The sequence below is a fragment of the Taurulus bubalis genome (assembly GCF_910589615.1).
Source record: "Taurulus bubalis genome assembly, chromosome: 3".
Lineage (NCBI taxonomy): Eukaryota > Metazoa > Chordata > Actinopteri > Perciformes > Cottidae > Taurulus > Taurulus bubalis.
In genome coordinates, this window is record NC_136591.1 from 41,834,031 (window position 1) to 41,849,812 (window position 15,782).

A 15,782-nucleotide genomic window follows, 5' to 3' on the forward strand; every position below is an offset into this window, starting at 1 on the left:
ATTATAACAAATATCTATTTATATTTAGTTTATTTTTTGTACTTAGGCTTGCATGACTTTTTTGTAATGATTATTATTATTCTCCTTGCAGTACTCCAAAGTACCTCAAGGGTACACTGATTTACGGTAATAAATCCCAGTTCTTCCTCCGGTCCACCAGATGGCGCTGCGGCGCCGCGTGTCAGTAAACGAGCCGCCGTGACGTCATAAAAAGAAGCGGAAACGCCACCGCATTCATTTCAATGCGGGACCGTCTCTCTGCAGACACGGCGCGCGGACTCCTCACGGTAAATATGTCCTTAAACTAACGCGTTTCCCTTCAATGGGACATTTAAAGTGTTCATCACGCAGTGGAGAAGAACAAGATGGCGACAGGCCTCGTAGATGAGGAGTTATTGCACCGGATGGTGGAGGATTAGCGCCACAGCTCGCTGCAGAGGAGCCACCGCGTTCAGGGAAATGTGACTTTAATGCGTTTAAAACCAGTAGGAGTCCAGTCTGTTTGTAACCTATTATTTATTTTATTAAAAGCGAGCCCTCGTGTTAAAATGTAGGCGATAGAAGTTGCTCAGAGTTTTTTTTTCTTCAGTGAAGCTGTATTTTTGTACCGAGTTTAATAATCTGATGCGTTTCATAAATGCAGGAGAATAACAGTAATTTATCATAAACCATCGTTAAGGATTAACTTCCGGTAGTTTCCTGCAGGAGACCACGTGGTTCATGCACGTGTCCTGGTGAAAGTACACACGTGTGCTTTAAATGTGCAGATCTGCTGCAATATTTAAAACGAGCTCCAGCTCAACTAAAAATAATCTTATTTATAGAATAACAGCAAATACTTCTTACTTTTCCATGATGCTTTTACTGAAGGAGCCCTGAAGAACTTTACTATGTGGTAGTAGTACTTTTACTCCATCAGAATATCTTTACTGTGTGGTAGTAGTACTTTTACTGCATCAGAATATCTTTACTATGTGGTAGTAGTACTTTTACTCCATCAGAATATCTTTACTGTGTGGTAGTAGTACTTTTACTTTATCAGAATACTTTTTACTGTTTTATTAGTACTTTTACTGCATCAGGATATGTTTTCTGTGGTACTAGTACTTCTACTGCAGTATAGGATTTGAATACTTCCTCCACTGTCTTATAAAGTCAGATATTCAAGTTCTAAAAATACTCTAAATTTAAGTCTTTTTAATAACATTTCTGATGACTGACCTTTGCATTTTACTGAATTACGTTTTTCTCATTTCAGGTTTTAGATGTTTTGTTCGGCTCGTCTGCTGAAGATGCTCCGGCCCCTCGAGGTGAGAATATATAAATATAACATGTTTATCTTCTCTTTTGGTCCATCGTTTCACCGAAGAGCTCAGAATGTAATGCTTCTCTGTATAGAATCTGGTTAAAGTAAACGGTTTATTTAAAGAGATTTGAAATGACACGTTTAGAATTAAATGTTCTGGCAGCATATGGTGTGTTCAAGGACCGTCGGGAAGATGATAATCGTTTAGTTTTCTGGTTCAGAAGGTTCGTGGCCTCACCGGGTCTCCGTCTCTTTCAGGGTCACGGTCTCGCTGAAGGGGTTCGACCAGCGGAGCGATCGGCGCCGTGAAGCCGGTGAGTGTTTTATTATTAATGTTTCATGTCTCGGTCGCTGTGATGAAGATTCTTCCTGCCATTCGTAGTTTCCTCCAGAGGTCGAAAGACCAAAGATGGCCCAACTCTTCCTTGGATGTCTGAGCGACTCAAGAGATCAGTTATGATTTAGTGTCTTTAATATTCGTCGTGTCTAAACGCTTCTCCGTCTCTTCTTCAGGCTGAATGTGTCGTCTGGATCACCTGATGGGGGGGGGAATCACCTGAGGAGGTGAGTGTTTTATATAATATTTCATGTCGCTGTGATGAAGATTCTTCCTGCCATTCGTAGTTTCCTCCAGAGGTCGAAAGACCAAAGATGGCCCAACTCTTCCTTGGATGTCTGAGCGACTTATTGAGCAATACTATATAATTGGTATAATTAACAGTAAAGGGTCTTTGAACGCGTCTCACTGGCTTCTCCGTCTTTCAGGCTCGATTCCCCTCTGAAGTCCATCAGGGTTCAAACCAGCGGACCAGAGATGGTGAGTGTTTTATTATATTTCATGGCCACGTTTCGTCTTCGTCGCTGTGATGAAGATTCTTCCTGCCATTCGTAGTTTCCTCCAGAGGTCTCACGACCAAAGATGGCCCAACTCTTCCTTGGATGTCTGAGCGACTCAAGAGATCACTTGTGATTTAGTATCTTTAATATTCGTCGCAACTAAACGCTTCTCCGTCTCTTCTTCAGGCCAAATGTGTCGTCTGGATCTCTGATGGAGGGGATCACCTGGGGAGGGGATCACCTGGGGAGGTGAGTGTTTTATTATATTTCATGTCTCGGTCGCTGTGATGAAGATTCTTCCTGCCATTCGTAGTTTCCTCCAGAGGTCGAAAGACCAAAGATGGCCCAACTCTTCCTTGGATGTCTGAGCGACTTATTGAGCAATACTATATAATTGGTATAATTAACAGTAAAGGGTCTTTGAACGCATCTCACTGGCTCCCTGTCTCTTTCAGACTCGACGCCCCTCTGAAGTCCATCGGGGTTCAAACTCGACCGAGACGGTGAGTGTTTTATTATATTTCATGGCCATGTTTCGTCTTCGTCGCTGTGATGAAGATTCTTCCTGCCATTCGTAGTTTCCTCCAGAGGTCTCACGACCAAAGATGGCCCAACTCTTCCTTGGATGTCTGAGCGACTGCAGAGATCAGTTATGGTTCATCTTTAATATTCGTCGCAACTAAACGCTTCTCCGTCTCTTCTTCAGGCCGACTGACGTCTGGATCCCTGATGGAGGGGATCACCTGGGGAGGGGATCACCTGGGGAGGGGATCACCTGGGGAGGGGATCACCTGAGAAGAGGTGAGTGGTTTTATTTAACGTTTCATGTCTCGGTCGCTGTGATGAAGATTTTTCCTGCCATTCGTAGTTTCCTCCAGAGGTCGAAAGACCAAAGATGGCACAACTCTTCCTTGGATGTCTGAGCGACTTATTGATCAATGTATTATAGTTATTAACAGTAAAGGGTCTTTGAACGCGTCTCACTGGCTCTCCGTCTTTCAGGCTCGACGCCCCTCTGAAGTCCATCAGGGTTCAAACCAGCAAACGACCAGAGACGGCGAGTGTTTTATTATTAAAAGTTCACTTTTCCGTCTTCGTCGCTGTGATGAAGATTCTTCCTGCCATTCGTAGTTTCCTCCAGAGGTCGAAAGACCAAAGATGGCCCAACCCTTCCTTGGATGTCTGAGCGAGCTCCGTCCTCGCCTGTGACCTTCGACCTTTACTCCGCCAGCTGACGTCTGTCTTTGTGTCCCGCAGGTGTGAAACAGGAGCTCCCTGAGGGTTTTACCACCCACTGATCCACCAAGGAATGTAGATCCAGCTGTTGCATTTTCTCAATAAATATGATTGCTACAATAATCTGCCTGTTTGTGTTATTGACCTTCTTACAAGTCCCATGTATATCAGCATTATGGTCGCCCTCAAAGGGCAGATTGTAGAAAAGCTGATGTTGTGATTTTCGTAATAGAAGATCTTTGACGTGTCAAGTCTTGGCCAATCAGCGTTAAGATGTCCACAGCGGCTTAATTTCCCTTCACCAGTTTAATAGCAAGCTAGCCAGCTTGCTAACACATTAGCTAACGTTGTTGGCGAGAAGGCGAGTGAGATTACTGTCAGCGGAGAGTCCGTGGCAGCGTGTGACGTCAGACAGGAGAGCGGCGAGTCAGTTCTACCTACGACACCTCACTACATATCAGTTCTACCTACGACACCTCACTACATATCAGTTCTACCTACGACACCTCACTACATATCAGTTCTACCTACGACACCTGACTACATATAAGTTCTACTACCGACACCTCACTACATAGAAGTTCTACCTACGACACCTCACTACATATAAGTTCTACTACCGACACCTCACTACATATAAGTTCTACCTACGACACCTCACTACATATCAGTTCTACTACCGACACCTCACTACATATAAGTTCTACTACCGACACCTCACTACATATAAGTTCTACCTACGACACCTCACTGCATATAAGTTCTACTACCGACACCTCACTACATATAAGTTCTACCTACGACACCTGACTACATATAAGTTCTACCTACGACACCTCACTACATATAAGTTCTACCTACGACACCTGACTACATATAAGTTCTACCTACGACACCTCACTACATATAAGTTCTACCTACGACACCTGACTACATATAAGTTCTACCTACGACACCTCACTACATATAAGTTCTACTACCGCCCCCCCCGCCCCCCTTGTCACCTTTTTCACCCCTTATGAGGTATGATTACAACATGACTCCATTTAATGTTGTGTTAAGAAACCCACATTACTATCAAAGATCAAAATAAAATAAAGAGCATAAAACAGACATCAAACGCATGTTAATACATTAACTTTGTTCACATCTTTTTTGTCAGTTGAGAAGGACATAACTGGTCCACCTGCTCACATACCGGTCTGTGGCATGTGAGCAGGTGTGGTCTGGGGCTCACCTGCTCACATACCGGTATGGGGCACATCTTGGATAACTATGTTTTTCTTGGAAGCTAAATTTAGCGTACTTGGCCCTGTGTTTGTCAACGTGAATTGTATTCCTTCATCACCGACACTTCATAACAAGACTAACCGGTTTCTCTCCTTTTGTTTTGACAGCTGATTTTTCTCCACAAAGATTTGTATAAAACACCACTTTTAATCTAGTAGTCAGTTTCTTGGCAGCACAAGACTCAAACTCTGTTAAACTAAATAAATCTTGGTCCTTTTGAAAACATTTTAGACTAATTACCAAACTACCAAAACTATATAAACGGTACGATGGGAAATCTTTATGGGTGCACTGTCCCTTTAACTGTTGACTAGACTACTGTAACGGTGTGTTCACAGGTCATTTATCTTCAGTAGACTTGACTACTGTAACGGTGTGTTCACAGGTCATTTATCTTCAGTAGACTTGACTACTGTAACGGTGTGTTCACAGGTCATTTATCTCCAGTAGACTTGACTACTGTAACGGTGTGTTCACAGGTCATTTATCTCCAGTAGACTTGACTACTGTAACGGTGTGTTCACAGGTCATTTATCTTCAGTAGACTTGACTACTGTAACGGTGTGTTCACAGGTCATTTATCTTCAGTAGACTTGACTACTGTAACGGTGTGTTCACAGGTCATTTATCTTCAGTAGACTTGACTACTGTAACGGTGTGTTCACAGGTCATTTATCTTCAGGAGACTTGACTACTGTAACGGTGTGTTCACAGGTCATTTATCTTCAGTAGACTTGACTACTGTAACAGTGTGTTCACAGGTCATTTATCTTCAGGAGACTTGACTACTGTAACGGTGTGTTCACAGGTCATTTATCTTCAGGAGACTTGACTACTGTAACGGTGTGTTCACAGGTCATTTATCTCCAGTAGACTGAGGGGTCGGGATGGTTCAAGGATATTAACCAATTTCTGCACCTCACTGCATTGTATTTCTTAAACTGCAACTTTTATTATTATTTTGCTTTTTTACTCTTTTTTTCATGTTTTAGTGAATGTTCTTAATTGTTTTTAAATCTTGTCACATAAATGGTTTTATGTGAAGCACTTTGTTGAAATGTGCTCAAATAAATAAACTTGCTTTGCCTTGAAGTCACATTTGGATCTAACTTGAAGTAGTATTTCTAACACACCTGTGATGCTCTTATCAGGTTTTTTTTACACTACAATATGTGCATATATATTCACTGTATATATATACATATATATATATATGTATATATATATACACATATATATATATATATATATATATATATATATGTATATATATATACACATATATATATATATATATATATATATATATATATATATATATATATGTGTATATATATGTGTATATATATATATATATATATGTATGTGTATATATATGTGTATATATATATACATACATATATATATATATATATATACACATATATATATATATATATATATATATATATATATATATATATATATATATATATATATATATATATATATATATATATATATATATATTCGCCTTTTGCTCCCAGAATTCCGACCCTCCTGGGCTTCCGTAGTCTTGACGCCTCTGAGCCGCCGTCACAGCGGTGCTAGCCCCGCTAGCTGCTGTTTACCGGGCGAGGGTTCAACCACCACGACGACAACAACAACAACAACAACAACAACAACAACAACAACAACAATGGCGGGCGTGCACGCGCAGGTGAGTGGTGACGCGCCGCGGGGCCTCTCACGTGAGCCGTGTCCGTCTGAATGGAGCAGGAGCAGCGGGGAACGTGGCACGAGCGGACCGGAAGTGGTGTTTATTGTGTGTGTATGTAGTGTGTGTGTGTGTGTAGTGTGTGTGTACTGTGTGCACTGTGTGTGTGTGTAGTGTGTGTGTGCAGTGTGTGTGTACCGTGTGTGCACTGTGTGTATACACTGTGTGTGTACTGTGTATACACTGTGTGTGTACTGTGTGTATACACTGTGTGTACTGTGTATACACTGTGTGTGTACTGTGTGTATACACTGTGTGTGTACTGTGTATACACTGTGTGTGTACTGTGTATACACTGTGTGTGTACTGTGTGTATACACTGTGTGTGTACTGTGTATACACTGTGTGTGTACTGTGTGTATACACTGTGTATACACTGTGTGTGTACTGTGTGTATACACTGTGTGTGTACTGTGTGTGTGCAGTGTGTGTGTACCGTGTGTGCACTGTGTGTGTGTGTACAGTGTGTGTGTGTGTGTGTGTGTGTGTGTGTGTGTGTGTACTGTAGTAACACACACAGCTGGTGTCTGTTGCAGGACGACCTGCTGAAGATGACCCAGAGAGAAAACTGGAGGTGAGGGTCCACCACTCATCTGAGCATAACACACACATTAATGCACTCTGACCCTCCTTGTGTGTGTGTCCCTCTCCTCCTCTCCCTCCTCCTCCTCCTCCCCCCTCTTCCTCCTCCTCCTCTTCCTCAGGGTGCAGCACGAGCGGCTGCACGTGAAGCACCGGGGTCACGAGGCCATGCACGCCGAGATGGTGATGATCCTCATCGCCACGCTGGTGGTGGCTCAGATCGTCCTGGTGCAGTGGAAGCAGAGGCACCACCGCTCATACAACGTGGGTGGAGGAGGAGGGGAGGAGGAGGAAGAGGAGGAGGAGGAAGAGGAGGAGGAGGAGGAGGAGGAGGAGATGGAGATGGAGGGGGAAGAGGAGGAGGGGATGGAGGGGGAGGGGAGGAGGAGGAGGAGGGGGAGGAGAAAGAAGTGGAAGAGGAGTGGGTGAAGAAGAAGGAGGAGGTGGAAGAGGTGGTGGAGGATGAGGTGTAGGAGGAGAAGGAGGAGGAGGTGGTGGTGGAGAAGGAGGAGGAGGAGGTGGTGGTGTAGGAGTGGGTAGAGAAGGAGGTGGAGGAGGGAGATGGGAGGTGGTAGTGGAGGAGGAGTGGGTGGAGAAGGTGGAGGAGGAGGGGGTGTAGAATAAGAAGGAAATGGAGGAAGAGGTGGAGGAAGTGGAGGAGGAGGTGGAGAAGAAGAAGGAAGTGGAGGAGGAGGTGGAGGAAGTGGAGGAGGAGGTGGAGGAAGTGGAGGAAGAGGAGGAGGTGCATTGGGTGTAACGAGCGTCTCCTCCTCAGCTGGTGACGCTGGTGCAGATGTGGGCGGTGCCGCTCTACTTCACCATCAAGCTGTACTGGTGGAGGTTCCTGTCCATGTGGGGGACGTTCTCCATCATCACCAGCTACGTGTTCTTCAGGGCCACCCGCAGGCCGCTGGCCCTCAGGACGCCCAGGTGAGAGGGGGAGGAGGAGGAGGAGGGGGAGGAGGAGGAGGAGGAGGGGGAGGAAGAGGAGGAGTTCTGGTTATCGATGCAGCTTTTTGGGCCTTTAAATGTTCCCAAACGATTTGAGGGGATGAATGTTCTGGTGAGCTGATGATGGAGGTTCTTTGTGTCCTATGCACTGTGTCCTATGCCCTGTGTCCTACGCTCTGTGTCCTACGCCCTGTGTCCTACGCCCTGTGTCCTACGCCCTGTGTCCTACGCTCTGTGTCCTACGCCCTGTGTCCTACGCCCTGTGTCCTACGCCCTGTGTCCTACGCTCTGTGTCCTACGCTCTGTGTTCTCCATAAACCCCTCCCCTCTGTGTCTCAGGATGGTCTACAAGTGGTTCCTGCTGATCTACAAGCTGAGCTACGCGGTGGGCGTGCTCGGCTACCTGGCCATCATGTTCACCATGTTCGGCTTCAACGTGTTCTTCAGGTGAGCTGCTTCTGGTTCTCTGGTTCTGTCGGCCTGACGGAACATGGGGAACCCTCCCCCTGTAACTCCTCCCCCTGTACCTCCTCCCCCTGTAACGCCGCTCCCTTTATGACTCCTCCCCATAACCCCTGCCCCTGTGTAACCACGCCCCCTGTAACTCCTCCCCCTGTGTAACCCCACCCCCTGTAACCCCTCTCCCATTGTGACTCCTCCCCCCTGTAACCCCTCCCCTGTAACGCCTCTCCCTTTGTGACTCCTCCCCGTAACTCCTCCCCCTGTGTAACCCCGCCCCCTGTAACTCCTCCCCTCCAGGATCAAGGCGGAGGACTCCATGGACGTGGGCGTGGTCATGCTGTTCTATGGCCTCTACTACGGCGTCATGGGCCGAGATTTCGCTGAGATCTGCTCCGACTACATGGCCTCCACCATCGGGGTAGGGACGCTTTTATTACACCTTTAATGGATTCATATGTTTCATGGATTCATATCTTTAATGGATTCATATGTTTAATGGTGCGTCATCGGCAAAATGTAAAGAAATACAAGAAGTTGTGAAACCTTGAAACTCGTTTTCACGTCACCTGCTGCTCCAGATCACCTTGTGGACCTGGGTGCGATGTGATTGGCTCAACGTGTAAGGCCCGCCCCCTGCTTCCTGTGTGTTTCAGTACTACAACAAGGGCGGCATGCCCAGCAGGAGTCTGACGGACGACATCTGTGCCGTGTGCGGCCAGAGGATCCTGGTGGAGGTGGAGGAGGAGGGGCTTATCGAGGACACCTACCAGCTGTCCTGCGGGCACATGTATCCTCCTTGTTGTTGTTGTTGTTACATGTATCCTCCTTGTTGTTGTTGTTGTTACATGTATCCTCCTTGTTGTTGTTGTTACATGTATCCTCCTTGTTGTTGTTGTTACATGTATCCTCCTTGTTGTTGTTGTTACATGTATCCTCCTTGTTGTTGTTGTTGTTACATGTATCCTCCTTGTTGTTGTTGTTACATGTATCCTCCTTGTTGTTGTTGTTGTTACATGTATCCTCCTTGTTGTTGTTGTTGTTACATGTATCCTCCTTGTTGTTGTTGTTGTTACATGTATCCTCCTTGTTGTTGTTGTTACATGTATCCTCCTTGTTGTTGTTGTTACATGTATCCTCCTTGTTGTTGTTGTTGTTACATGTATCCTCCTTGTTATTGTTGTTGTTGTTACATGTATCCTCGTTGTTATTGTTGTTACATGTATCCTCCTTGTTGTTGTTACATGTATCCTCCTTGTTGTTGTTACATGTATCCTCGTTGTTGTTGTTGTTACATGTATCCTCGTTGTTGTTGTTACATGTATCCTCCTTGTTGGTGTTACATGTATCCTCGTTGTTGTTGTTGTTACATGTATCCTCCTTGTTGTTGTTGTTACATGTATCCTCCTTGTTGTTGTTGTTACATGTATCCTCCTTGTTGTTGTTGTTACATGTATCCTCCTTGTTATTGTTGTTGTTGTTACATGTATCCTCGTTGTTATTGTTGTTACATGTATCCTCCTTGTTGTTGTTACATGTATCCTCCTTGTTGTTGTTACATGTATCCTCGTTGTTGTTGTTGTTACATGTATCCTCGTTGTTGTTGTTACATGTATCCTCGTTGTTGTTGTTACATGTATCCTCCTTGTTGTTGTTGTTGTTACATGTATCCTCCTTGTTGTTGTTGTTACATGTATCCTCCTTGTTGTTGTTGTTACATGTATCCTCCTTGTTGTTGTTGTTACATGTATCCTCCTTGTTGTTGTTGTTGTTACATGTATCCTCCTTGTTGTTGTTGTTACATGTATCCTCCTTGTTGTTGTTGTTGTTACATGTATCCTCCTTGTTGTTGTTGTTACATGTATCCTCCTTGTTGTTGTTGTTACATGTATCCTCCTTGTTGTTGTTGTTGTTACATGTATCCTCCTTGTTGTTGTTGTTGTTACATGTATCCTCCTTGTTGTTGTTGTTGTTACATGTATCCTCCTTGTTGTTGTTGTTACATGTATCCTCCTTGTTATTGTTGTTGTTGTTACATGTATCCTCGTTGTTATTGTTGTTACATGTATCCTCCTTGTTGTTGTTACATGTATCCTCCTTGTTGTTGTTACATGTATCCTCGTTGTTGTTGTTGTTACATGTATCCTCCTTGTTGTTGTTACATGTATCCTCCTTGTTGTTGTTACATGTATCCTCGTTGTTGTTGTTGTTACATGTATCCTCCTTGTTGTTACATGTATCCTCGTTGTTGTTGTTGTTACATGTATCCTCCTTGTTGTTGTTACATGTATCCTCCTTGTTGTTGTTACATGTATCCTCGTTGTTGTTGTTGTTACATGTATCCTCCTTGTTGTTGTTACATGTATCCTCCTTGTTGTTGTTACATGTATCCTCCTTGTTGTTGTTACATGTATCCTCGTTGTTATTGTTGTTACATGTATCCTCCTTGTTGTTGTTACATGTATCCTCCTTGTTGTTGTTACATGTATCCTCCTTGTTATTGTTGTTACATGTATCCTCGTTGTTGTTGTTGTTACATGTATCCTCCTTGTTGTTGTTACATGTATCCTCCTTGTTATTGTTGTTACATGTATCCTCGTTGTTGTTGTTACATGTATCCTCCTTGTTGTTGTTACATGTATCCTCGTTGTTGTTGTTGTTACATGTATCCTCCTTGTTATTGTTGTTACATGTATCCTCGTTGTTGTTGTTACATGTATCCTCCTTGTTGTTGTTACATGTATCCTCCTTGTTGTTGTTACATGTATCCTCCTTGTTATTGTTGTTACATGTATCCTCCTTGTTGTTGTTGTTGTTACATGTATCCTCCTTGTTGTTGTTGTTACATGTATCCTCCTTGTTGTTGTTGTTACATGTATCCTCCTTGTTGTTGTTGTTACATGTATCCTCCTTGTTGTTGTTGTTACATGTATCCTCCTTGTTATTGTTGTTACATGTATCCTCGTTGTTGTTGTTGTTACATGTATCCTCCTTGTTATTGTTGTTACATGTATCCTCGTTGTTGTTGTTACATGTATCCTCCTTGTTGTTGTTACATGTATCCTCGTTGTTGTTGTTGTTGTTACATGTATCCTCCTTGTTTTTGTTGTTACATGTATCCTCCTTGTTGTTGTTGTTACATGTATCCTCGTTGTTGTTGTTGTTACATGTATCCTCCTTGTTATTGTTGTTACATGTATCCTCCTTGTTGTTGTTACATGTATCCTCGTTGTTGTTGTTACATGTATCCTTCTTGTTGTTGTTACATGTATCGTCGTTGTTGTTGTTGTTACATGTATCCTCCTTGTTGTTGTTGTTACATGTATCCTCCTTGTTGTTGTTGTTACATGTATCCTCCTTGTTGTTGTTGTTACATGTATCCTCCTTGTTGTTGTTGTTACATGTATCCTCCTTGTTATTGTTGTTACATGTATCCTCCTTGTTGTTGTTGTTACATGTATCCTCCTTGTTGTTGTTGTTACATGTATCCTCCTTGTTGTTGTTGTTACATGTATCCTCCTTGTTATTGTTGTTACATGTATCCTCCTTGTTATTGTTGTTACATGTATCCTCGTTGTTGTTGTTGTTACATGTATCCTCGTTGTTGTTGTTGTTACATGTATCCTCCTTGTTGTTGTTACATGTATCCTCCTTGTTGTTGTTACATGTATCCTCCTTGTTGTTGTTACATGTATCCTCCTTGTTGTTGTTACATGTATCCTCCTTGTTGTTGTTACATGTATCCTCGTTGTTGTTGTTACATGTATCCTCGTTGTTGTTGTTGTTGTTGTTACATGTATCCTCGTTGTTGTTGTTGTTGTTGTTACATGTATCCTCGTTGTTGTTGTTACATGTATCCTCCTTGTTGTTGTTGTTGTTACATGTATCCTCCTTGTTTTTGTTGTTACATGTATCCTCCTTGTTGTTGTTGTTACATGTATCCTCGTTGTTGTTGTTGTTACATGTATCCTCCTTGTTATTGTTGTTACATGTATCCTCCTTGTTGTTGTTACATGTATCCTCGTTGTTGTTGTTACATGTATCCTTCTTGTTGTTGTTACATGTATCGTCGTTGTTGTTGTTGTTACATGTATCCTCCTTGTTGTTGTTGTTACATGTATCCTCCTTGTTGTTGTTGTTACATGTATCCTCCTTGTTGTTGTTGTTACATGTATCCTCCTTGTTGTTGTTGTTACATGTATCCTCCTTGTTATTGTTGTTACATGTATCCTCCTTGTTGTTGTTGTTACATGTATCCTCCTTGTTGTTGTTGTTACATGTATCCTCCTTGTTGTTGTTGTTACATGTATCCTCCTTGTTATTGTTGTTACATGTATCCTCCTTGTTATTGTTGTTACATGTATCCTCGTTGTTGTTGTTGTTACATGTATCCTCGTTGTTGTTGTTGTTACATGTATCCTCCTTGTTGTTGTTACATGTATCCTCCTTGTTGTTGTTACATGTATCCTCCTTGTTGTTGTTACATGTATCCTCCTTGTTGTTGTTACATGTATCCTCCTTGTTGTTGTTACATGTATCCTCGTTGTTGTTGTTACATGTATCCTCGTTGTTGTTGTTGTTGTTGTTACATGTATCCTCGTTGTTGTTGTTACATGTATCCTCGTTGTTGTTGTTGTTACATGTATCCTCGTTGTTGTTGTTACATGTATCCTCCTTGTTGTTGTTGTTGTTACATGTATCCTCGTTGTTGTTGTTGTTGTTACATGTATCCTCGTTGTTGTTGTTACATGTATCCTCCTTGTTGTTGTTGTTGTTACATGTATCCTCCTTGTTGTTGTTGTTACATGTATCCTCCTTGTTGTTGTTTTACACGTCATACATCAGTTTTATCGTCTCCTTATTAGCCTCCTCTGTCGTCTCCTTGTTAGCCTCCCCTCTCCTTTTGTTAGCTTCTCCTCTGTCTCCTTGTTAGTCTCCTCTCTCCTCTCCTTGTTAGCCTCCTCTTTCCTTGTTAGCCTCCTCTCTCCTCTCCTTGTTTGTCTCTCCCTCCTCTCTCCTCTCCTTGTTAGTCTCCTCTCTCGTCTCCTTGTTTGCCTCTCTCGTCTCCTTGTTAGCCTCCTCTCTCCTCTCCTTGTTAGTCTCCTCTCTCGTCTCCTTGTTTGCCTCTCTCGTCTCCTTGTTAGCCTCCTCTCTCCTCTCCTTGTTAGTCTCCATGTTAGCTTCCTCTCTCGTCTCCTTGTTAGCTTCTCCTCTGTCTCCTTGTTAGCCTCCTCTCTCCTCTCCTTGTTAGTCTCCTTGTTAGCTTCCTCTCTCCTCTCCTTGTTAGCCTCCTTGTTCGCCTCTCTCGTCTCCTTGGTAGCCTCCTCTCTCCTCTCCTTGTTAGCCTCTCTCATCTCCTTGGTAGCCTCCTCTCTCCTCTCCTTGTTAGCCTCCTTGTTAGCCTCTCTCGTCTCCTTGGTAGTCTCCTCTCTCCTCTCCTTGTTAGACTCCTTGTTTGCCTCGCTCGTCTTCTTGGTAACCTCTCCTCTCCTTGTTAGCCTCCTTGTTAGCCTCTCTCGTCATACGTTCAGGTTTCTTTTCATCACTTCATGCAACGTTGGATGCTGTGTTGTTGTTCAGCGCTTCTTCCTTAACCGGCTCCGCCCCTTTCAGCTTCCACGAGTTCTGCATCCGCGGCTGGTGCATTGTGGGTAAGAAGCAGACGTGTCCGTACTGCAACGAGAAGGTGGACCTGAAGAGGATGATGAACAACCCGTATCCTTCCGCTGCCCTGTTACTCCAGGACTCAAGTCTAAGCCTGCAGGGACGCATGTTGTTGTTGTTGTCTATTCTAGGCATTACGGTAAGAGGTAAGAACTGCCTTCAAAATAAAAGCAGCCTTCCGGTGAACGTGACGGGCAATCTCTCTTTGATTCAGTCATTCTGTCAAAAATATATATATATATATATATATATATATATATATATATATATATATATATATATATATATATTTATTTATTTATTTATTTATTTTGTTAGCCTCCTCTCTCGTCTCCTTGTTCCCTCTCCTTAACTCCTCCCCCAGCTGGGAGAAGACCCACGTCCTGTACGGGCAGCTGCTGGACTGGCTCAGATACCTGGTGGCCTGGCAGCCCGTCATCATCGGCATCGTCCACGGGATCAACTTCACCCTGGGGCTGGAGTAGGCCCCCGAGGACCCAAGGGGTCCCGGGTGCCTCGGGGGCCTGGAGGACTCGTTGTTCGTCTCCGGCAGACCGATCCCGGCCCGTCTGGGTCTCTGTGATGCCAAAATAAAATAAAAAAAACCTGCTGCCAACTTGAACAAAGCCGTCGAAGCACAGATCCAGTAGTTGATCATCTGGGGACGTCCGACGCCATGAAGACGCTCGCGTGTCGAGTCCCGGAGCTGAAGGAAAGGTCGTCAAAATGGCTTTTTTTACTTTTTAAACCTCGCTGCTGGTTCTGCTGGCCCTTCTTTTTAAAGGACTCGATGACAGGAAGGACACTTTCTGGCCAAATTGTCGCGTTGCGTAACCCATTTACATTTCATGCAACTTTTGTTTGTTACAAAACTTTTCTTTTGGATCGTCTGTTTCTGTTTTTAAGCTAACGTTGAGGCTAAATGCTCGATTATTGTAGTCAGAATGTCACAATTAGGTTTTAAACGCGACTCTGAATGGACGAGACTCAAACTTCCCATCTGGAATAAATATATATATATATTTATATATTCTGTTCGTGCTCCTTCAACAACAAACACTCGGTTCCAGAAGAGCGTTCTCGTCCTGTGCCGTCTTGTTGCGACGGGAAGGAAGTTCTTTTTGCCAAATCCAGAATGACATCGCCTTTGTTATCAAGACTGCTGCTGATATTAACTTTGTATTTATTAAATATATACAAAAACAAACCTCACCGGTGTGTCAGGAAATGATTTTAGTTGAGAATATTAAGCAATATGTTTATTAATCAAGACTTGGGATGAATTACAGTTTAACCATCAGAGTAAATAAAGTTTCCTCCAGTATCCAGTAGAACATGTGATCAGGACATCATGGATTCTTCTCTGATCATGTGACTTTGTGAACAACCAATCAGTGTTTAGACCAACAACCAACGGGAGGAGAGCTAGTAACGTTAGCATCACGGCTAACGGAGCACCAACAGAAGGAGAGCTAGTAATGTTAGCAGCACCGCTAACGGAGAACCAACAGGAGAGCTAGTAACGTTAGCAACACCGCTAACAGAGAACCAACAGGAGGAGAGCTAGCAACGTTAGCAGCACTGCTAACGGAGAACCAACAGGAGGAGAGCTAGTAACGTTAGCAGCACCGCTAACGGAGAACCAACAGGAGGAGAGCTAGTAACGTTAGCAGCACCGCTAACAAAGAACCAACAGGAGGA

General features: G+C 43.5%; 1 protein-coding gene and 1 long non-coding RNA gene across 2 annotated transcripts; both read left to right on the plus strand.

The window, feature by feature from the left end:
- The first annotated feature begins 246 nt into the window (after positions 1–246).
- LOC306733524 lies at positions 247–3,497 on the plus strand. The gene is made up of 10 exons (XR_013770948.1): positions 247–287; positions 1,259–1,310; positions 1,565–1,620; positions 1,820–1,870; positions 2,072–2,123; positions 2,330–2,392; positions 2,599–2,646; positions 2,850–2,944; positions 3,146–3,200; positions 3,401–3,497. It is a non-coding gene; the product is annotated as an uncharacterized lncRNA (long non-coding RNA).
- Positions 3,498–6,249: 2,752 nt separating this feature from the next.
- Positions 6,250–15,272, plus strand: rnf175 (ring finger protein 175). The gene is made up of 9 exons (XM_079215064.1): positions 6,250–6,368; positions 6,962–6,999; positions 7,130–7,271; positions 7,783–7,937; positions 8,298–8,405; positions 8,718–8,838; positions 9,074–9,207; positions 14,031–14,132; positions 14,446–15,272. Exons 1-9 carry the CDS (start codon positions 6,348–6,350, stop codon positions 14,564–14,566), a joined length of 942 nt encoding a protein of 313 aa, XP_079071190.1. The 5' UTR covers positions 6,250–6,347; the 3' UTR covers positions 14,567–15,272.
- The last annotated feature ends 510 nt before the right edge of the window (positions 15,273–15,782 follow it).